A 22,188-nucleotide genomic window follows, 5' to 3' on the forward strand; every position below is an offset into this window, starting at 1 on the left:
AGCCTCCCTGAAGCATCCCTGTTGGACACATCCGAGGGCCATATCCCTGGGCACACAGCTGTGGCTGGGCACAGAGAAGTCCCGGGAGCACTTCTGAGCCACCCGCAGTCTGCCAAGAAACCTCAGTGCTAAGGCCATGCAATAACTGAATAGGGAGGCAGAGTGAATGTCTCTAAGGGGAGATGGGCTGCTGCACAGAAAAGCCATTTTCATTAGCAGTGGAAATCAGACCGGTTTTAGGCTGAAGTCCAAGGGTACAGGAAATCCCCAGCCCTGCCCAAAACAGACAAAGCAAGGGACAGACAGCTCTGGTGTAGCGCTTCACCACTGAGCTGCTGCTTACCCCAGCACTAATGTGACACAACGTCCGGTGACGGGCTCTGAGCAACATCAGAATAGCTCCCCATTTTTCTGTTCCATTACCTTTTTCCACATTTCAAAATGTTAATTAAAATCAGCACTAACAAAAAGCCTGCAGACCTCAGAGGGTAAGAGAAAGGGAGCCAATGCCTAGCGGTCCATGTATAGCACAGCAGCAGTGAATTCAACCTTTGTGCACAAGAGGATACTCCAGGTACCAATCTGACTGCTGAAGGGCCAAACTCTAGTGTGTTGTGAGACACTAGACAAGCTGTTCAGGCTACTGTAAAAGTGAAAAAATGTAGGTACTTTGTGCAGTTTTACTTCGCTAACCCTAACTTAACTCTTCCTGAGAGACTACGTCCTCTGGGGATGTGGACTTCTCACCAATCCATGGGTCCGTTCTACCAAAGGGATAAATGTGCCTTACTACCAAGGCTGAAGCACATTAGAAACTGACAGGATTCCCAATATAATGCTATTGGGGCAATGGCAGTGTCAGAGACAGCCCTATGTTCCCACATTCAGTTTCCCCCTTCCTTCATGTCTTGGTTTCTCTGCTGAGATAACAGGAAGATCCTAGCTGTCCTGGCGAAGTAGCTATCCAACTCTGAGGAACTGGACTGAGACCACTAGATCTTGGAAAGCCCTTTTAATGATAGACAAAATGGTAGTTTGGATTAATGTCGAAATACTGTGTAATTTCGGATTTCGAATTTACTGTGTGGAGGTTCATGGACTAGTTTTAGTAATTTGCTGAATAATATCTTGCTCCTACTTTCTTACTTATTTCTTTATTGTTACTCCTTACCTCATATATGTCTGTTTTTTTCTTCCCAAATGCCAAAAAGCTTTGCTTTAAGGATTCAAGGATGTGGTTGAAACCACTGTCACATTTTTTGAAGTGATCCTTCAGTGTTTCCTGAGGAAAAGGGACAGACAGAGTCAAAGGGTGCACATGTGGAGACACCACACAGGCCACAGACGTGGATTACTGTGCTTCCGCTCTTTCTGCTCTCAGAAGCAGACTCCTCCGCAAGCTGCAGCATCCTGTTCCTTTATGTCAAAGAAAAGCAAAAACATGAAAGACAGAACCAATTCAAAATCAGGAAAGATGTATTTAATTCTCAAGCCCAAACCTAGAAGATCTAAAATTATGAAAAACGGGTGGCAGTAGCTCTAATCCTGGGTAGAATGTATCTGTGTGATATTAGCTCTGGGAATTATCACTGCTCCAGGAAGACACCCAGCTGCAGGGGATGAATAGGCATCAAGTGGAGCTCAACGCTTGGGGCCTGGGTCCCAAGGGGAAGCATGGGGTACCTATTTCTAGCACAACAGTAAATACCACAGACAAGAGGAACTGGAAAAGATGAAGCTGTCAATACGCAGCTTGAGACAAGGCAGAGGAGGGTCTGAAGATCAAACCTTGTTTTAATCCTTGTTTGGGCCTGAAGATCACACCATATTTTAATCCTTTCCAAATGAGGACATGAAAATGAAGGGGGTGCTTGCCCAGCAGTATGAAAATATTCAGTGCTAACATGGGTCTCCCATACCTTGACTTTAGAAGTGACTGTCTGCAGAAAATGCTCTGTAATCTCATCTTCCATCCTGTATAGAAATCCTTTTACCTTAGCATCCTGACCAGTGCTGGCACTGCAAATGTATGTTAGCTTACACCAGGCAGTTCTGTACCAAAAACAAAAAGGGATATGGAAACAATTGATCAGATCACATCAGGCTATTCTCTCAGATCAAAACTCTTCCCACTATTACCAGCGTGACCGTCTGGATATTTGGGTATTTGGCACATGCTGGGGTGTAGGGCTAGCACAGGGTCTCAGTGACCCACAGATACATACGCATAGTTTGGACAGCCCACATTAAGATGCTGTCACAAGGACATAAAAGCTCAAAAGTATAAAAATGCCACTTGTACCCATCACTAGTGAGCTTAGATAAGTGCTAGGATTTTCAAAAAATTAGAAGGCGTTAAGTGGCCTTGACAAAGAGAGGGTTGGTGAGCATCCTGTATGCCTTTGACACCCTGCAAATACATGGTGAAGAATTATATCCCATCAGAACAGTCTTCAAGTCAGCAAAACCTTGTCAAAATGATCACCAATTTGAAACCAGACATTTTACTTTCTGGAAAAGCTCATTGTGTAACTTCATTTTCAGTATCTCTGTGAAGAATTACATAAAAGAGTCTCATAAGTATTCAGTTAGGGATCCAGCAGCAGCAATGTGCACACACATCAAACAAAACAGCTACCGAGGCTCAAGGCAGTGTTCCAGTGTCAAGGAAGCACCGTGCATATGGTGGATCTGGGCGTTTTGCTGACTCCAGAGATCCTCAGATAATTTTACACAGGAAGAACAGAAGCAACCTTGTTTTCCCATTGCTGCAAGCACTTCTGAAATTAGCTTGTAGGTGCAAACAGCCTCCCCCAGCCTTCTGTGCTTTATTGCTTCCCTCCTTCCTAACAACCCCGGGGAAAGCCTGGTGCGTTCGGCAGGGTTTCATTCAGCAAAGCACTTAAGCTTGGGCTTACCTTGAAGTACGTAAGCACTTGAGTCTCAGTGCAACATTTATGAGGCTTTCCTAATGAGGGAGAATCAGGCATGGGAAGGGAACCACAACACAGCACCCGGCAGGGCTGGCCAGGACGATGTCCCCACAGAAAATTCAGAAAATTCATTTTGCCTCATGTGCCACTGGGGTCTGGTTTCTAACCTGAGAATGCAGCAGTTCTCGAGGATCCGTAAGCTGCTGCAGATCCCAGGGCAGCCATCAATCTGGAGAAAGTTTCTTACTTCATTTTCATAGCTAAATTAAAAAAGAAAGACATATTTTTAAGCTGGTATGCTCTGTAACACATCTGACAGCACTATCCTAGCAGCCAACAGGAGAAATATTCTGTGGTTGGTTGTATTTTTATTGCCCGTGGTTTCAGTCCCTGAGGGGGGACCTAGAGCTGGACAAAGATGGTCTCTGTCCTGCCCAGTTCGTGAGGAAAGAGAGCACTATGATGGGATGGGAACAGCCCTTGAGCTGCCTGGATGCCAATTCTATGGATTAAGAAGCAGGGGATTCATCTTATCATTGCTGTTGCTGCAACACTTGCTTCTGGGAAGCAACTCAGGCTTTGATGATAAAGCTGCAGAACAGTAAAAGCCTCAGCGTGCATGCACGACCCACATGTATTGACCACTTCCTCACAGCTTCAGGCTCACAAACGGCTCCTGGACAATTCTGATTTACAGGAATTTCCTTCCCATTATAATGTGCAGAGCAAAGATCTTAAATCTCATCTCCTTCTGAAACGCTTCATCTACAGCCAGCAGTATTTATTAGCGTTTTCTGCCTTGCACGATGCAAAGGGAGGGAGATGCCTAAGACTAAAATGCAGGTGAAGGGAGACAGAAGAAATGGTGAGAAGGCAGAGGATAAGAACAAGGCATGTGTCTTCTGAGAAGCACAATGGAGCAGAGCTCTCCCCCTTACAGGGAGCCAGGAGCAAACAACATGCCTGGGCATCAGCCACGTGGCTGCCCCTCTTTCTGGGAAACAGCCATAAAACATAAGAGGGGTGATGGCAGAGCAAGCTGGACACAGAACCACCAGTCTCATCAGGACTTCTTTCTTTCGGGCACTGAGGACAGACTGATGAGGAAAACAGCATCCCCCTTACCTCTGCAGGAAGCTCAGGAACTCCTCCAGGCACACAGCTTCCACTTTCTCACTTAGGCTCTCGCTGATGTGCTGGGCAGCCTCTGTCTTCTCTTTGAATATCTGTGGATTCAAGGCAGGAGAGGAGAACGGGCCAAAGCTATTTTTTCCTAATACAGTGATCAGGAATACATCCCATCCTTTACTCTGCTGCAAATCCCTCTGCCTTCTAGGGAACAACTTCTTTTTCAGTTTTGTGTGACTGAAAGTATTTTTAGGAGTCTGATTTTAATGCCTGATCCTACAACTTTGCTACCACTGCTTTCGCTGCAGTGAACAGGGTGATGTAAAGTCCTGTGCTCGGGAGAAAGTCTGTCCCTACAAACACTCTCTGCCATGTCCAGCACTGCAGCTCAGAGCACACCAAGATCTGCTGCCCGTGGGGACACCTGCAGGTCTGTGTGGCTCGCCCTCACAGATAAATCTGGGTGCAGCCACCAGAAAAGTTTAGGCAGCCCAAACGGTGTGCCCAGGGCCTCTGTCGGGGATGTCTGAACAAGGCAGGTGCCCGGTGCCCAGCTCCAGCCCTCAGGCCTGACACAGCGACGTGCTTTAAGCCCCACGGTGCCTGTCTCGCCCCTCTGACCCCGTCCGGTGGCCCAGGTGCCTGCAGCAGGTGGGCTGTGCCAGACAGCTCCAAACCCATCCCGCAGCAGGCAGGCTCGAGCAGGTGGCAGCTTAACGCTGTCCATTAGTTGCTCCGTGGAAACAAAAGCTTGCAAGGGGAAGAGAGCCAGATGGATAAAGGGAGCCAGATGGACTTGTGTGCTGTGCTCTCCCGATGCTCTGGGAAGCATCAGCGAGAGACAAAGGGTGACTCACATTGGGAAGGTTTTTTTCCACTGCTCACAACAGATGTAAAAGTTCACCAAAAGGGACGGGATAAAACACAGTTCCCCAAAGTGTCAGGAAACCACGGATGATGAGTTTCCACATCACCTTGCTCATTTGCTATCTGATCTTTAGGTGTCAGCCTGAGAAAATTGAGGAGGCGGTAATTTCATAACGGTTGCCAATTTATCCAGGCTTTTTCATCACCTGCTCCAGAGCATTTGAAACTGCCAGCTATGTACACAGCACAGCAAAGCCATCCGTGCTGAGACATGGCCAGATGTTGGAGATACAAGGACGATATCCACAACATATCAGCTGATACGAGGGCCATGTCAGCTGGCCCTGATCTCCATCTAGCATCACTTGAGTCCACATGTAAACTCCAGGATTTATTTGAAGCCTCCTGCAGGTCTTGATCCAAATACCCCCTGTTCATAAATCTGCAGTATGCTTCTGTGATGCCCTTTGAGCAGCCAATTTCGTTATGCTCTGGAGTCATCCCTCACACTACCTAACCAGTCGGGGCAGCAGGGAACACACTGCCTGCCTTTACATTGCCAGATGAGGGGATCTGCCACGACTCAGCAGCTCCCACTTGTTTTATAAGAGCACTCTGCTGCGGTGCAGAACTCACAGAGGGCAGACTGGCTAACTTACACCACCATTTTCCACAGGGTTAAATGGAAATCCAGGTGTAAATGCAGCTTCCGCATGAATCAGCTAATCTCAGACTCATCCTTTCCTCAGTTAGTTTAGCTTTCCTTACACGTGCACAAGAGAAAAACAGGTTTGGGGGTAAAGAGATGGAGTTTAAATACGGCAGCTAACTTGCAAGCTTGTTACACACTGAGCTTAGACCAAGACAAGCAAAACTGGATCTTGCCAAATACCTACAGAGTTGTGTGCAACAGCATGACTGCCCCAAAGGATGTGAGCTTTTCAATTACCCCCCAGTTTACCTGAATGACCGCAGCATCTGCACAAGGGGTTTTCCCAATGTCAAAAGCTTCTTCCAGGGCTTTCCCTACTTCCTTCTAAATACATATATACATGAAAAAAAAAAAAAAAAAAAAGCAGTTGAGATACAATGGTATTTATAACGAGTTAGGTTTCCCAGCCTCTTCGTTATGCATTTGGACTAGAGGAATTTCTGCCACCATTTTTTGGCCATCTCATTTAACCCAAAGCTTGGCTTCCAGCTGACCTAATAACATTGTTCTGCTTTGTTCTGCGTTGTTTGTTTGAGTTTAAAAGATTTGCAGCTTCCTTTCATCCCTGTGTCAGCTCGGGTTATCTACAGCTTTCCCTAGTTAGCTTAGCTCAAATGAAGGCACCCACACAGCAAAACAACATTTAGACACAGCGCTGCGCTGCCAGCTACTGTATCTGAGATTTTCCACCCTTCCTAGCTCCAGCCAGCACCCACATGAGCCAGCCAGTACTAATTAAAAGCATTCCTTCACTTGAGCCAGGGACGTGTGAGTGCAAATAGGAGTCGGGTTAGTGTTTAGAGCTACTGTCACAGAGAGATGAGCTCCATGAGGCTGCAGGATGGGAAATTTCCCAAGACTTGGCTGGCTTGTGTTATTTTGAATAGACTATAAAAACAAAACTAATGCTGCAGAGAAAGGGCTCATTGCTTAAAACACGATCTGACCTTCATAGAAGCTTTAAACTCAAAAGCCAGGCTCATTTACTCATTCATTTCTGCATCTTTTGCCAAAGAAATAGAAAGAATGTAAAGTCTGACATTCCCCTTGTGTCTTTGTTCTTTTTTGGCTGATGAATTAGGAAATTTGTGACTGTCACTTAAGAATTTCATCAAAAGCATATTCAAAACAACTGCTCTGCCATATTCATTGAAAAAGCATTGAACAAAGGCAAATAAGCAGTTGTAAACAACCAAAGGAAAATTCCTTTCTCCCAGAGCACTGCTATCACCTGACTGTGGGCAATTGTGTTAACGCCATGTGCGGAGATAACAGATACCAGCTGGGCTGCACAAACATTTCTAGCCTGCCCCAGCTGCAAAGCAAAATGCATCAGTTTAAGCCAACACGGAGGTCTTGCTCCGTAATGGGACAAAGCACGCATTTAGTTGATCTCTGCAAGGCAATAACTTGTTGAGACAGAGGACCTAGTTCCTTTGGATCGGGCAGTGTCTGAATTAGCACAACCTTGCCCGTTTTTAGCCCTTGCAGTGACACTGGCTACCCAGAGCTCCAGCATGGAGAGGACCAAAACTTCTGATGTAGCAAGCAGGCCCATGAATAACCTCCAGCTTCTTCCTTGTCCTCTTTTTTTGACCAAGATGTGGTACCTCGTGCTGTAAAAGCTTTAGGTCCACAGACGGCCAGCCCACCAGTGCTAATGGCCCAGCCAGCTGCTGCCTCTCGGAAAACACACAGGACTGGGTTGTAATTTGGGTCTCTCTCATCTGTCAAATTGCTACTTTTTTTAAACATGCAAGTATTTAACATCCTTGAGACCTCTACCTCGTTACCAAATGCCAAAATCGTCTAAGATGTTCAACATGTGTGGGAGCACACCACTGACAAACCAGCAGGCAGAACTACTGCACGGCCTTGTTCATTTGGGCAGCAGCAGGGCCTCGGCCCAAATTCTCCAAAGCACGTGCACGTCTCAGTCCTCTTTTCATCTACTTGAAAAAACAGGGGGAGGGTGGGAAGAAGACTCTGACCCAAGTGATCCTTTGCAGGTCATTCTAAACCCTCCTCCAGTTTTTGCCCTGGTTTTGGACAGTCAGTTTTGAGCTGAGGCCACAGAAGCAGGGGACAGAAGTTCATTTTCCACCTCTCAGTATTAGAATGAACCCTGACTTCTCACTGGAAGGTTTGCCCCTCGTTCATGCCACATTCCCCAGTACATAAGGACAGGGGTAGCTCATCAACAACCCCGCCAACTGCACCATAATTTCCAGTTCACCAGCTTTGCACCCTCAAAGGCACGCAGGCCCCTTGCCGTAGAGGTGTCGGTGCTGAGGTAATGCTGCCTGTACCCGGAGTTGGCCACGTCCCCCACTAGGAGGTTGGAACCCCACATGGCGTTTGAGCAGCCAGCACCCTCTGATGTGGTCACAGCTTTCATCACTTCTGTTGAAAATGCTTTTAGTTTGCACAGGTACCGGGCTGGCACTCCCAGTGACAAAGCCGGGTATTCACAGGCAGAGTAGGCTATTGCTTATTCTGCTCAGACTCTTCTCATTTAGAAAAATGTGGTCATCCATTGAAGTGGCAAACCCAGCATTGTATGATTTACAGTCACAGTTATACATTATGATCACTTAGTGATAACTCAGGGTATTTGCTCAATGTCAGCTTCCTATATATTTGGAGTAATGAGGTGTCGAACTATCCTGGAAAAAGAAATAAAGGAATAAAGCAGGTTTTATAAGCTATGCCACTGAGCTGAGTGAAAAGACATGAACAGTTTGTCCGTATGAAGCGAGCTCAGGTCCACTTAAGCTTATTAGCTTGAACCCAGGGCTGGTCCAAAGTTGGCCAGGTTTGAGCTGAGCTGGGCCTGTGCTGTGCCGTGCTCCACAGCGATCCCAGCTCTGCAACGCCTCCAGATCCAAGCATGCCTGAAGAAATGCAGCCAGCCTGGAGCACCATGGCACGAGCACTCGGAGCCACCGCCAGATCCAGGTGAGCTCACTCAGTGCACGGTGTACCAGGAAAGCAGAATGCCCATGTTAAACAAAAGCTTCCTCCAGCCATTACATCAGAATAATAAAAAAAAAGACTTAAATTCTTCATCACTGTTAGTCAGTAGCTTTGAGGGTTTGTCAGTGACTCAGTGGCATGCTCTGAGATAACCTCACCGGCACTACCCCGAGTGTAGTCATTTCCTTCACTGAAATGCGTGCTAAAAACAGCCCTTAAGAACATGCGGTCTTCCCCGGGGTAATAATTTGAAACAGCCCGTAGATGCTTAATGTCAAACACTGAAAACAGTAGGTTTTAAGCATATTGTCACCAGCTGGTGCCTCTACTCCCATGTTTATGAAAACCTTGGTGGGAAAGGGACTTGAGAATCTCTGCAATTTAGAGCACTCCCCCTCAGGTGATTCAGCAGTTTGCCATGGAGCTTCCCCTCCTTTGCTCAGGGAGGGGGGGTCAGGGGGGAGTAGAAAGGGAAAGTGAGAGAGAAGATGCGTGTGGTAACTCCCGGTGCTGCATTTAGGCTTTGGCTGAATCTAAAAGGCCCTGCTGAAATTTCCAGACACCATGGTTTCCTCTGGAACTCCCCACTGTGGTAACACATCTCCCCTGCTTTGCTGGTGCACCACGTGCCTAGACAGCACTTCTCGGAGGGGGAGATTTGCTGAGAAAAGGAGATGCTGCAGCCCTTGAACTGAGGTTGTCTGTGGGACCGCAAGGCAGGATGCCCTGCTCAGACCTTATAGAGGGGCTGTGCCCCCTGCGCACCAGCTGCATGTTTTCTTTTGCTGGGCTCGGGAAATAATCTTTGTTATAATATAACATGCTCTGTTATAGCAGGCTGGAGAGGGCTGCGAGGGGGTGAGTACAACAGGCAGATTGGGGTAAAACTACTGAACTCTTACCTGGGTGACTGCAAGTAACTTTTCCTCTGTCTTCAAAATAATCCACACGAGACTCTGTACATCAAGGGCAAGGCTGTGCTGGGAGGTCTGCCTGGGTCTCAGGCCTGTCCCGCTGCTGCTGTGTGCAGAAAACAAGAGCTCAGTTTCCCAGTGACTCACGGCCCTTCTCCCACCTGGCACCCCTGTTTTGTGCCCCTGGCTCACCCGGAGCACAGCAAACACCCAGCAGTGTTTGCAGCACTGGAGCAGCCCCAGCACGGCTGAACATCTCTTTCATACCCTTTTGCTGACTGTGCTTTTTGCTGTTTCTTTTCCTTCTTCCTAAATTCGCTGCCCAAATTATACTTTTTGCTCTCTGTTTCCCTCTCCCCTTCACTCTCCTGCTGCTGAATTCCTTCCTGGGCTTGGGCGCAGCTATGCAAACCCACTTCCATATAGGAACAAATTTACAAGTGTAAGATATTCCACCTGAATGGAAAGTGGTCTATAATAAAAAGCACCTATAGACGAGGATAATTGCATCTACACATGAGCATTAACTAAGGTTGTAACTGTATTCAGAGAGAAGAATCCAAATTGTAAAGACTGTTTTTATTTTTCCTAAAGTCAGTCTGGCATCTCTCCTCGTTTCCATTTTCTTCACCGTCTTCTGACCCTAACACAGTCACAGGCTGCTCTTGCCTTTTTTTTTTTTTTTCTTGAAGAAATTCAGCATTTGCATAACACATTTTTCCTGTCTCTGGACTTTTCTTTATATATTTAAATTAAGTAATTATTCACCTCCAATTTCATGTAAGTTTTTGGTATTTCATCAATCCATTAATCTTATCCAAAACCAAAATTTTACCATTTTAAACCCATAAAAGTAGCAGTAGAAGGGATGCATCCTGGCCTCATGTCTCCCATGTCTCTGAGGACAGCATGCACCAATGTGTACCCATCACGCTGTCCCACTCCTTCAGGAGCTGGTGAAGGGAAGAGTCCATCTGATGAACTGATTAGCAGCTGACTAAGTATTTATGGTGTAATTAATACAAGGAACAGACAAGCTCTAGGTGGGGATGGAAGCAACCAAACAAGCCAAAGCACTGAAAACTAGTAGGAAATCAGTAAATTGGAGCTGTTAAGTAGCAAAGTAACCACGAACACAGAGAATGAAACACCTCATCTACCACTGCAATACAAAAAGAAATCGCAAGAAAGCAAAGTAGCTCCAGGCTTCAATGACACCTGCAGGAATTCTCGGTGGAAAGCTTTGAATTTGCATTGGGCCAGAAGGTCCCAGATGAGCTGCTTTGCAGATCACCAAGTAAGCCACAACCATTTTCCCAAACTTGGGTATGAATTAAATGATCTGCTGTATTTTTTCCTGTGGCCTGAGTGCAGGAAATATGGAAACAACTGGTCAGACTGCAAGCCAGATAAAACAGCAAGTGAGCCAAGGAGACAAATAAAGAAGTCCACAGAGCATAATGCTGACATCAAGGCAAAAGTAAATTATTCTGGAGTAAATGGACCGTTCTGGGGCTTGCTAAAAAAGGCTTAATAGGAGAAAAGAAATTCCCATCAGCTTGCTCAGGAAAGGAGAACTCTGTGCACATGTCCAACAGAAGTCCAGCAGAGAAATCCTGTCTGCGTATATCAGGGAAAGCCCTGAGTCCAGTACAAGGGATTTAGACAGAGGCAGTAGTACAACTAAAAAGCTTCTGGTTCTGAGAGAACAGAAGATAAAACAGGCAATGGGCAAATCTAAACTCAGCAAGATCTGTCTGGTTTTATGCCCTGAAAATCACTGCATTAACAAGAAATGGAGATTGTGCTCAGAACTGAAGATTAGAGAGAAACAGAAAACCTGTAGAGGAAAGAAAGTCCTCCAGACATACCTTTTGTACATGTTAAGGCACCATTCATAAACTAAAAGACATTGGCTGAAGGTACAGTGCTTATTGTCAGTAAGGGTGGAAAGGTGAGAGGACAAAGAGGCATGGCAGCACTGGGCATAGGTGACAAGCAGTCCTGCTTCCTTGAAGAAGCTGCTTTTGTGTTCCAGGTTGGGAAGAAATGTTGCTTCCAGCTGACTCAGGTGCTGTTTTAGTGCAGCCTCATTGGTGTTACACGTGGGAACAAAGCGGGAAATCTGGGCTGCCATGTACTGCATCAGTTTCTCCTCCAGATCTTTCTTCCAGAAGTTTGGGTGCCAGGTGGAAACGGACTCCATCTCCTGGTCACGGCCAAGCCACTCCTCTTCCTTCTGCTTCTCCCACTTCAGCGATTCACCCACCGACTGCAGCGGCTCCAGGAGCATCCTATCACTTCCACAGAGTGCTTCTCCCACCACAGCCCACATTCGTTCAGCCAGCAGCGTATAAAGTGACTCAGACTTTCCCACAGCATCGCTTCCAGAATGCTCCAGATCAGAAATACAATTACAAGCTTGAAAAAATTTTCCTTGCTCAATGAATTCACAGACGGTTTCCTCTGCAATAGAGAGAGTAACAACTCAGCTTGATGTTTGTTCACTCCTCTATAGGACCCATCGCCTGAATATCCACATGTTGAAGTACATAGTTCACAGGTATCCCAGAAAGCCTCAGAATCTATAAAATATCACCTCCCTTACTTAAGGCTTAGCACTTGCACCTCTTACTTTCCTCGGGGCAAGCACTCTTTCTCTCTTCCTTTCTCCTTCAGGCTAGCTAAGCCTGCAGACATGTCTTCTTCATCTTTCCGTGATGATCCCAGATCCTATTGTGGGCAATGCGGGTTTATCAACGTCAATCTTTCATTAAGGAAAGTACCTTTGGGCCAGAACAAAAGCATTACAGAAAGGACGTCTTCTGAAGGAGCATGCAGCCAAAAGTCAAGCCCAGTAGGAACTCTCTGTCCTCTGTGCAGAAACCCTGGCAGGACAACGTGCTGCAAACTCTCTCCTAAGGCCTCTTCCTCCTGCTCGCAGCCTCCTGTGGCTGCGCTGAGTGTGCCACTCCTACCGAACTGTTGCCTCTTGTCTAAACCAAGGCTGCTCACTGCAGACCAGGGCCCTTGAACTAGGCCAAATAGCTGCGTGCACTATTGTGTCCAAAGGTGAAAATCAAAAGTTGGGCTATCTGCACTGCATTAGCAATGGGAATTCACAGCTTCGGTGTCTGCAAGAAGCCGTGGTGACCGAGACACTGCTCTGATCACCGGGCACCCTGACAAGACAGGTAACAAATCTTTAAAGTTCAGAAGATGATGGGAGAAGTTTTTCACTGTTGCTTGCTTCCAAAGTATCTTAAACATCACACTCAACCCGCCATTAAGAATTAAACTAATCTCACAACAGCTGCACAAAGCGGTAGTTTCTTTTCCTGTGCATTTTACAGATGATGAAACCGAGTAACAAAGTGTTAACAAGATTTCCCCAAAGACAACTGGAGCAGAGCCCAGAAGAAAACTTAAATCTGATGAGGACCCATGAAAAGTTAAGCCAGGACAGAAGCAGTGAGACACTGGAATCAATTCAGGATACAGCTTTGGGTGTGCTTAGAGCAAAGCATGAAAGAGTATTAGCTTCAATTATCTTTCACACGTATCCTAACTTTCTTCTGTGAAATAACATGTCTGTGTAGTTAGAATTAAATTAAACAGGACTGAAGGGAGGAACATGACACAAAATGGGGATGCGGTTGATGCAAGGATCTCCAGTAAAGAAATGGGCAAGCTGCTCAGCAGGGGTCTAGCAAGCTGCACTCATCCTGCCTCAACACATGCAACACATAGAAAATGTTTCCTTCTACAATTAACCCGTGTACAACCCACCTCCCCCTGCCCATCTGTGGAAGAACGGCACAGTCACACCCTACAGGGTACAAGTCAAACGCACATCATCCTTTTTAGAAGACGCATCAGGAGTCTTTGCAGGGATAGTCTAAGTATGGCAAAGAGAAATACTCATGAGGCAAAGGGAAAGAAACACAGAAATTTCGGAGGAAAAACCATACAGCTCAAAAAGGACAACAAATTAGTTGAAGGATGGTTAGGAGGAACACTTATATCAGCTATTCCAGAAACTAGTGAAAACAAGAGTCTCCGGAGCTGGAGGAGGCTGAGAAGGTCTAGGACTGGAGACAGAGATAACTTCAAAGTTACCTGCAGGCGTCTCTCCCTCCGCTTCCTTCCTATTTTTTCCCATCTTCAGCAAATTCCCAGCCACATTTTCACTTTCAGCCTTCTTTGCTGCTGTCTCTTTCCCACTAGCCACAGCCTTTAGTAATTTGCCGGCCACAGTTTTTAGCTTCCTTTTTCTCTTTGTTTCCTGCTTCTTTCTTTCCTCATGCCCAGCCTTGGGAAGCATCCTTGCATTTTCACCAGCCCCTTTCTCCCACTTGTCTCTTCCTGTGAAGGTTCCCCAGGAATACATCATCTTCCTCATGATCCAATCAGATCCAGATACTGGAAATACTATCGGAGAAGAGTGTTAGCAACTCCTCTGTGCAAGGTGGTGTTTCAGGTAGAAGTTTAGCAGCTACTTCCCAGAGAAGTCATTTATCCCCAGATTTTTTTTCTCTGGGCGGCTACAACCTTCAACTGTCTTCTGAGAAAGCTAACCTGTTTCCTGCCCATGTTGAGTGAGGAAATTTTTATAGGCTGCCAGCCCTGTTATGTAATCTTTCTGTTCTAGGAAAATAATGTCAAAAACCTCACACACGATATAACCACCAGCAACGGGGGAAAGCCGGTGGAATTTTAATCATTGTCTAATGACTAAAACACGCCGCCCGCTGCCAATTATTTCAATGACAACCCTATCGGTTTAAGAGAGTTTATTATTAATAGTTTCTATGAAGCACACGTCACACTCCACACACGCCATGTGTGCCAACTGTACGTGAGCTGTTTCTCAGCGAGGACATCACTCCTTGCTCTGGAGCCAGGTTTTTTCCCACCTCTCAGAAAGCCGGGTGTTAGCCAAGAGGGAAGCGAACCTGCAGAGGAGAGGAGATGTGTTGGGTTTCGTGTTTAGCAACACCCTTCAGAGGAGATAAGAGTGATCTCAAGCTTATGGATTTAACAATTTTCCAGCAACTACACACAGTATTATTTTATATTTATACATACGTAACTTGCATACCATTACAGCAACCCATAGTGAAAGACAAAGGAGATTAATGCCCACCCAGTACGAAGATCATATTGTTAAGTCCTGAGCTGTTAAAGGTTCTGATCCATAATCCTCAGAAAAGATTCCTTTACAAAAAATATCATTTAAGTCCAGGAGCTCAAATTTAAAACATATTTTTAAAAGCCCCAGCACTGCTGTAAGAAAGACAATACACTTACATGTAAGCTGAAATGCTATCCTTAACATGCTGTTTGCTAGATAGTTGCAAATGGTTGTTGTTGTTGGTTTTATATATAATTTTTCCTTTCCATTACTACAAAAATGGCATTAAGAACTTCAGGATCTTCATTAGCTGAGGACAGAGTCTTTTATTAACCATTACAAGCTGTACTTAATCAAAACCATACAATATTCAAGAATGATTTGGGGGGGGGCATGAATGTAAGGGTTAATTTTTCTATAGAACATCTAGATTAATCAGAATATGTGCAGTCATCTTTCTGGGTTTAATGCCTGCAGTTTCTTCCAAGACTTTCTACATTTTCATGACAGAACAACATAATATTTACTTGGTTTCCAAGTAGGAAACTAGTGGAATTTTACTGTCTCTTTTACCCAGTGTTTAATTTCACCAGCACGTTATCGCAGTCATTAGATTCATTATTAACAATAGGAAGGAGGAAATAAATACCTTACATTTAGAAGGATAAACAGAAATTCCAGTAGTGGTCATATAATTGAGCTGTTGCCAGTAGGAAATATCAAGGTTGTGAAACACAGTGCTTTCCCTGATTGTGGAAAAGTCACAAACTCAAAGTTTTTATGTACATTCCTATTTGACCTTACTGTTTATTTGCATAAAGTTAAAATGTTTCCTTTGGAATATTATAGCGGCTATATATATTAATACACGACCGAGTCCCTGTTAGTACAGAAGAGAAGCATTCCGAGCATGCTGAAACCCTTCAGCAATATTTTCCCATGGAAATTCCAACACAATGTGTTTATGTTTCACTTCATCAGCATTTTCGAACAAGGCCAGCTCTAACAAAAATCATCGCCCTAGACTTCTTTGTGGAAGGAAATTGAATGTCAAAGTGCCAGTCCTGCAGGCATGATTCTTTGCAGTATACAAATATTAAATTCAGCGCAATTGCAGATCGTGCTATAAACTGGGGCAACATGATCTATGGGAATTGCTGTATTTTCCCAGAAATGTTCTTTCAAGGGAGTGAAACACGAGCCTGTGGAAAGTGGGGAGTTCCTGAGCAGAGATGGATAGACTTACTGAGGCTAGGATGATCTCTTAGTCCATGGTCCACTGGATCCACTGGGTCAAAGCTATGGCAGCCACCCTCCAAGACAAGAGTGCTCTGGGGTACACCCCAGCTGCGCAATGCAACACCAACAACCCAGACAGCTCGGCTGCTCTACCTTTACTTGTTTCACCAACCAGGGGTGATGTGTGTGTATAAGCAAAGGCAGCGGTTGCCTAACGGAACAGGCAGCAATGAGCACCCTACAAAGGCACAGCATGTTGGGGATGGCCCTTCTGACTGTGGGTGCTGAGCCCCATCCATCCTGCTGCAGCAGGAGCAGCAGCTCATCTTCATTTGCTCTGGGTACTCCTGCCTGCGATTCCTTTCCAAAGGCGAGGGTTGAAGAATGGTCTCACCGAGCAGGAATGCGCTGCCCTGGGAGAGGAGATGTTGCCAAGAGGCCACCAACAGCTTGCCTTTCTCTGTCTGTGCACTTTAGCAGCACGTAAGTGGTGCACAGATATCTCCCCTCTGTCTCTAATGCTATTTTGCTGCTCAGGCTGAAGTTCTGCAACTAAAAGACAAGGATTTGAAACCTAAACTTTTGGGAATATCCTCCACTGCAGTGCTCACACAAGTGGTTTTATGCCTAGCCAAGCGAAGCCCCCAGGGAGGCTATACCTTTACCACAGAGGAGCTGACACATGTCAAGATAACACCAGAGCAAAGGTCTTTCACCAAGCGTTAACACAACGCAGAGGAATTGTCTGCTGTCCAAAGCCATTGTTTTGACAGGGGAATTAGGGCATTCTACCTTCCATCTGCTCCTCCCCTCTACATTTCATGAGCACCTCACCCAAGGGGAGTCCTTCAAAACAGAAAGAAAGGTAGCAGGAAGCCACGAGGACACGGCACCGCAACAAGCAGTTCTGCTTCTGAACAATCTCCTTTGTTAGGCATACCAAATGACCTTCTTCTTCCTCAAAATGCACTACCTGGAAGCCCAGCACCCCCACTCCTTGTTCCTGGCATTTCAATGCTTCTGTTTATCTACAGTGTGACGTTCTCTGTGGGGGTCATTCTTCCTTCTACCCTTACCCCTGCAATGCTCACTGTTGAAGAAGGGGAATTTATCTTCTGGGAACATCCCCAGCATTCAGGAGTTTCCCCTGTTGCTTGAAGGTCGTGGAAAAGCCCACACCCTCCCCACATCACTGACACTGCCTGTCTTGGAAAATCTGTAACTCCTTTGTCTTTGGGAGCTTCCACTAAACAAGTGGATATCTCAGATACCTTTTATATTGATTCTCTGTTGACTTAACTCCTCACCTTGCTGCTTCCCGTTTCTTTTGCCTACAAAGGAAAAACCTCCTCATAATAAGTGGGTTGTGCGCCTGACTTGAACAATGGGTGTTTGGTCTGGATGCTAATTGGATGAAGTCAGACCATTAGCACTCCAAATGAAATTACTTCGCAATGACATTAATATTCCAGTTCCAGCAATGTAATGATGCTCCTGCTTGCTTTGTAGGGATTCTACAGGAGCACAGTGAGGCATATACAATGGAAACTCTGTGCTCAGTAGCATCTGTTATATAAAGTACACTTGAGTCCTAACAGGAGAGCTGGATCTGCAGTATCTGCAAAGAGAGAGAGAATGAGGAAAAGAAATATCTTTTTTTTTCCATCTTTTTTTCTAGAACATGCTGGTACTCTCCACCATTCTGAAACAAAGGCATTAAAGTTGGCAGAAAAGAATATTAATTGCAGTAATAAAACACACAGAGTGTGGCACAGAAACATGGTGGTTCCCTAGGATATAAATTCACACAAAAGCACTTTCTGAAACCATGCTGTAGCCTGACAGTGTGTTCCCCCACCCACACACACCATCTTTGATTTCATCAGCAATCACAGAACAGCCAGCCGGTGGTATAAGCAAGGTAAGCTTTTTTTGGAGAGAGAGAGAATCAAACAAATAAACAAGAAGCTCCCCCTCTAGTCTGACATTGCAGCTGGCATTGCCACTATGGTCTTATGCAAGAGCCAGCTTTGTTAATTGTGCAAAATTAGCGGTTAATCATTCCATGGAAAGCACACACATTATTATTTCCTAAGGATATCTTTATTTCCTAAAGAAATGACATTATGCAGCCGCAGGTCGCATGCTTCTCTGTGTTCATCTGATCCCTTGCTCAAACATACTCATGTGGGTACGTCACTTTTAACAAAGCTGACAGAGGGTGGCTGGCACAAATACATCCTTACACACTTCATGCAAATGCATTGTTGAGGAGAGAAGAGAGGCTCTCACTGCTCCTGCTAAGGAGCAAAACACAGCCCGAACTCAGCCTTTACTAGACATCAGAGACTCTACCCAAGCAGCTCCATCTTAAGCACACAGACTCGGTTTCCTTGCCGTTGCTTCCCAAATTCCCTGTTTACTCTCCGCCTAACTTGGAGGCGTGCTAGAGCAAACAAAGCAACACAAATATTTAACACAAGCAACCTTTCCCATAGCAGCAGAAGCAAGGGAGCTGCTTCCCTGCAGTGCCCCCTCCCCGCGGGCTGCACCCCGTCTCCTCCAGGAGGTTTGCATTACCCCGAGCAGGCACAAGAGCTAGCACCAGTTTGGAGCTGCTGCTGCTGCCCGGCCGGCCAAGGGGCACTGCTGGGTAGCCACGGTCAGAGGAGAAGGGAAATGGCAATTTTTCTTCCTCTCTCTTACTTAGTGCATTCACTTGAGTCTCTTCCCGGCTCAGCCACTAATTTTCGTCACCTCTTTCAGAAGTTAATCTAAGACTTCTCTCCAGCTCTGGATCTGTCTGAAATTGGATGAATTCAATTTATCAGGAGGGAACAGACAGATGGACCGACAGGCAAACAGGCCAGCTGCATGGTCCCAGTAGTTTCGTGCTCTTATAAAATAACACTAAAGTCCTGGGAATAAATTCAATCCAGAGAATTGAAAACTGCCCCTTCCCTTGCCCTGAGTGCTGGAACATAACAAGTTTGGACGTGATGTACAATTTGCACTGCCTGTATTTTCCTCATTATTGTGAGGACCTGGTTCCAAACTGACCTCAATTTTCACTTAATTAGTAACCTAGTTCGCTGTTCCTTTGAAACATTTTTAGCTATTTCCTGGGGACTTTGCCTCATTCTGGTTTGGTTTGTTTTGGTGTTTTTTTTTTCTTGTTAGTTTTTGTTTTCAGAATCAAACAAACATGGTTTTAAGGAAGATGTTTCCCCTTTTGACAATAATATTAATAGTGAATAAGTAAATAAATCATGCAGTCCCAAAAATTTTAAAGATGAACTGTAGGAAGCCTATCTATAAGGATGTTCAAACTGACCCTAACGATCCCTGCGTTGCAAATACCCTGTCCACATAGCAAGAGAATAAAGCAATACTTCCAGGAGCAGTAGTTTAGTCTTCGGTAAAGAAACTGGTACCAAGCTGCAGTCTCCCATACCTTGATTTTTCCCCACAGATCTCCTGCAAGGATTGAAGATACTGCAGTGATTGCAGCTTCCTTGTGCTTCCCTTCAGCGGAAGAGGGAGAAAGATTTATCCACGAGAAAGAATAGAGAGCATACAACACACACTAGGGAAAAAACAGTTTATTCAGACCACAAAAATGAGCGACTAGGTTCAACCAAACGCTGGGATAATAAAATACTCGAAGCAAACTTGTTAAGTCTCATACACTGAGACCTCGAGGGCCTGTTTGGAGTCAGGCTGTATTTAGCTGTGGGGAGGTGCAGAAATAGCAGATACAGGGAGGAGCACAGGGTGGTTACCGTGCTCCCTCACACCTCCGTACAGAGGCCAGCGGCTGGTTTTGCATTACCGGTGTGGGAGGACGGAGGGCTGCAGCCCTTAGAGCGGCACTAGCACCTGCGGGGGACTCGGGGAGAGGAGAGGGCCAGCAGCCCTGGGTCAGAGAGGCCAGGGCCGGTGTCACGCTGAAGGGCAGAAACACCCCTCGGCCTGCGGAGGCCGGCATGTTCAGGGCGTGTGGCGGCTTAAAGACCCGCGAGTAAAAGCCTACTCCTTGCCTTTGGGTTTTCTCACCTCCCTTGATGCACAGGCCCCTCTGGGCAGCCTGGTTTGGTAAAAGCCCTGTGCTGCTTGCTGCAGCGTTGGCTGGGCACAATGTCATTTCTGTAAAGCTCTGAGGGCTATTTCCCAAGTTCTCCATAGATGACAATTATCAGGAAAAACAACAGGAAAAACATCAGGACCACAACGTGAGGCAGGCTGATGAAGTCTCTGTTTCCCCAGAGTCCTGCAAGGGCAGTAAGCAGAGACAAGACACTGTCTGACCTTGTCCTCCTACCGTACATACCTCTATATAAACAATATATATAATATATACCTAATGTTAAATTGCAAATTGTATATACTTTGCAGGAGAAACCAAGGACAGGTTTGAAGGACAGACAAACTGGCCTCTCTGCTTAAGACAGCACCAGGAAAACACGAAGGAGTAATACCCACAGAAGCCGTCTCACCCCTTATCTCCTAATACTCAGGGTCCACCCTTGTTATTTCAGCACTTGCAGAGCCCAAGTCCTGAATGGTCTTGTAATAGCAGTTTAGGAAACTACTTCTGCTACAGAAGTAACTGTAGGGCTGTCAGTCTGATCACATCCCTAGGAGACCAGCTACCCACCTTGGTTTCTAATCTCAACCTCAGAAAAGTGTAATCCTAAGAGCCAGCCAAAGAGTTATCCAAGGAATGCTCCAGGGGCAGGTCTGAGAGAGGAAAACTACGACGTAAATGCTACTTGGAAAGAGCTTTTCTAAAAAATAAATTATGGATATGGTTTGCTAGCATGATAAAGAATGCATCATCTCAGCCACCAACACGTCTCTTTTCAAGACGTTCCATGATTTTATCCAGAGGCGTTTCTCTTTTTAGAAGCTTGTGTTATGAATATTCCATATCCATTTGGACAGAGACAAACCTAAAATGATTTTATTCAAATCTTTTATTTTGGCTTAGATTGGCAGGCTTCCTCTGTGCATTTTTTCCCATAGATCCGATCCAGTGGTAAATAATTTAGGTTCAATTTTGCAGGAAACTTCCTACGCATGGCTACACCCACAGCCCTATATGGAGCAGCATATGCAGAGATTTGGAACTGAAAATTCACTTTACACACTCCAAAATCATTTGCATGTTTTTCCTGCTGCCACAAGAGGCCAGTGATTCTATAATTTCTAGTCTCTAGTGTTTCACCAACACTGTACTGACATGGCTCCACAGGCACATATGTTAGACACCATCTGGAGGCTAAAAATCATAACTACAGATTGGTTTCCTGAACGTCCTGAAACCTGTCAGATAGGAGCTGTGCACAACTTAATAGTAACTTAAGATCAAAATTCAACCATCTCTTCACTCATCGTTTGTGCATGCATCATTCACGAGGTATCTCTGGCTACAGAAGCAGGGAGGAACAGCCCACGCACCCGCAGTAATGGCAGAATATGGAAATCTCCATCTTGCCAAAGAAGTTGTTATATTTTCACATTTTCAGAAATGCTCAGCATCCAGCATTTCCCGCTGTCCCTTCTGGACAGTCTGTGTAAGAACTCCACTCCCATCCAACAGTAAACATGGAGTTGGTTTATCTGCTAGTCCTGATAAAGCTCGGGATATTAAACAAGATGTCATGTCACACTGCAAAAAGGTCAGTTTAAAAATATTTTTGCAATCTCTATTTTCCATATTCTCTCATCTCTAAACTATTGGACTTAAGCAAGATACAGTGATGGGTTTGCTACAGGAACCCAAAACAGTCCTAAGAGAGAGCTAATCATCCTCTGAAACCACTGCGGAGAAAGTCTGCGTGATCACAATGAGAAGCATTAAATTTTTATCAGCAGGAGTTCAGGCTGAATAAAGCAGGCTTCCCAAATGCATGGTGATAAAACATTTACACGACACCACTCTGCTTTCTTCCACAAACAGAAAGGCGTTTAGAAGAGACGTGGCATTAGAAAATTCAGCACTGCTACATGATGTGGAAGCTCTGTGAGAGTCTTCAACTTATTCTGACCCCTTCTCTTACAGGAAAGAAATAAATACCAACACAACAAGAGGTCGGCAAAACTTTTGGGCTGTGAGGAGGCATCAGATACAGGCAAGGTAAAGGAAAGGAAATGTGTCAGGATGTATCCCATCTTTCTGTTGCTTCCTACTTCTCCACAAAGCACAGAGTGCTATATAAAGACTCAGAAACACTAACCCAGCTCCCAAGATCTGCACAGCACCAACTGCCAGCACACAAGCAG

The 22,188-nt window shown here is 45.5% G+C and overlaps 1 protein-coding gene across 2 annotated transcripts in view; it reads right to left on the reverse strand.

Moving 5' to 3' along the window:
- Positions 1-20,405, reverse strand: part of LOC308195894 (exocyst complex component 3-like) — a 29,942-nt gene extending 9,537 nt beyond the window's left edge. The window contains exons 1-9 of one of the 2 annotated variants that reach the window (XM_080594099.1): positions 18,484-20,405; positions 13,650-14,485; positions 11,402-11,996; positions 9,519-9,636; positions 5,890-5,964; positions 4,059-4,159; positions 3,101-3,193; positions 1,920-2,052; positions 1,172-1,282 (exon numbers count right to left, since the gene is read on the reverse strand). In XM_080594099.1, the coding sequence (XP_080450225.1) occupies positions 1,172-1,282; positions 1,920-2,052; positions 3,101-3,193; positions 4,059-4,159; positions 5,890-5,964; positions 9,519-9,636; positions 11,402-11,996; positions 13,650-13,932 (1,509 nt within the window). In that variant the 5' untranslated portion in view covers positions 13,933-14,485; positions 18,484-20,405. Of the gene's footprint in view, positions 1-1,171; positions 1,283-1,919; positions 2,053-3,100; positions 3,194-4,058; positions 4,160-5,889; positions 5,965-9,518; positions 9,637-11,401; positions 11,997-13,649; positions 14,862-18,483 lie in introns of those variants that run through there. The other variant, XM_080594100.1, reaches the window with a different exon arrangement.
- Between the last annotated feature and the right edge of the window lie 1,783 nt (positions 20,406-22,188).

This window comes from Anser brachyrhynchus, assembly GCF_964034855.1.
Source record: "Anser brachyrhynchus genome assembly, chromosome: 5".
Classification (NCBI taxonomy): domain Eukaryota; kingdom Metazoa; phylum Chordata; class Aves; order Anseriformes; family Anatidae; genus Anser; species Anser brachyrhynchus.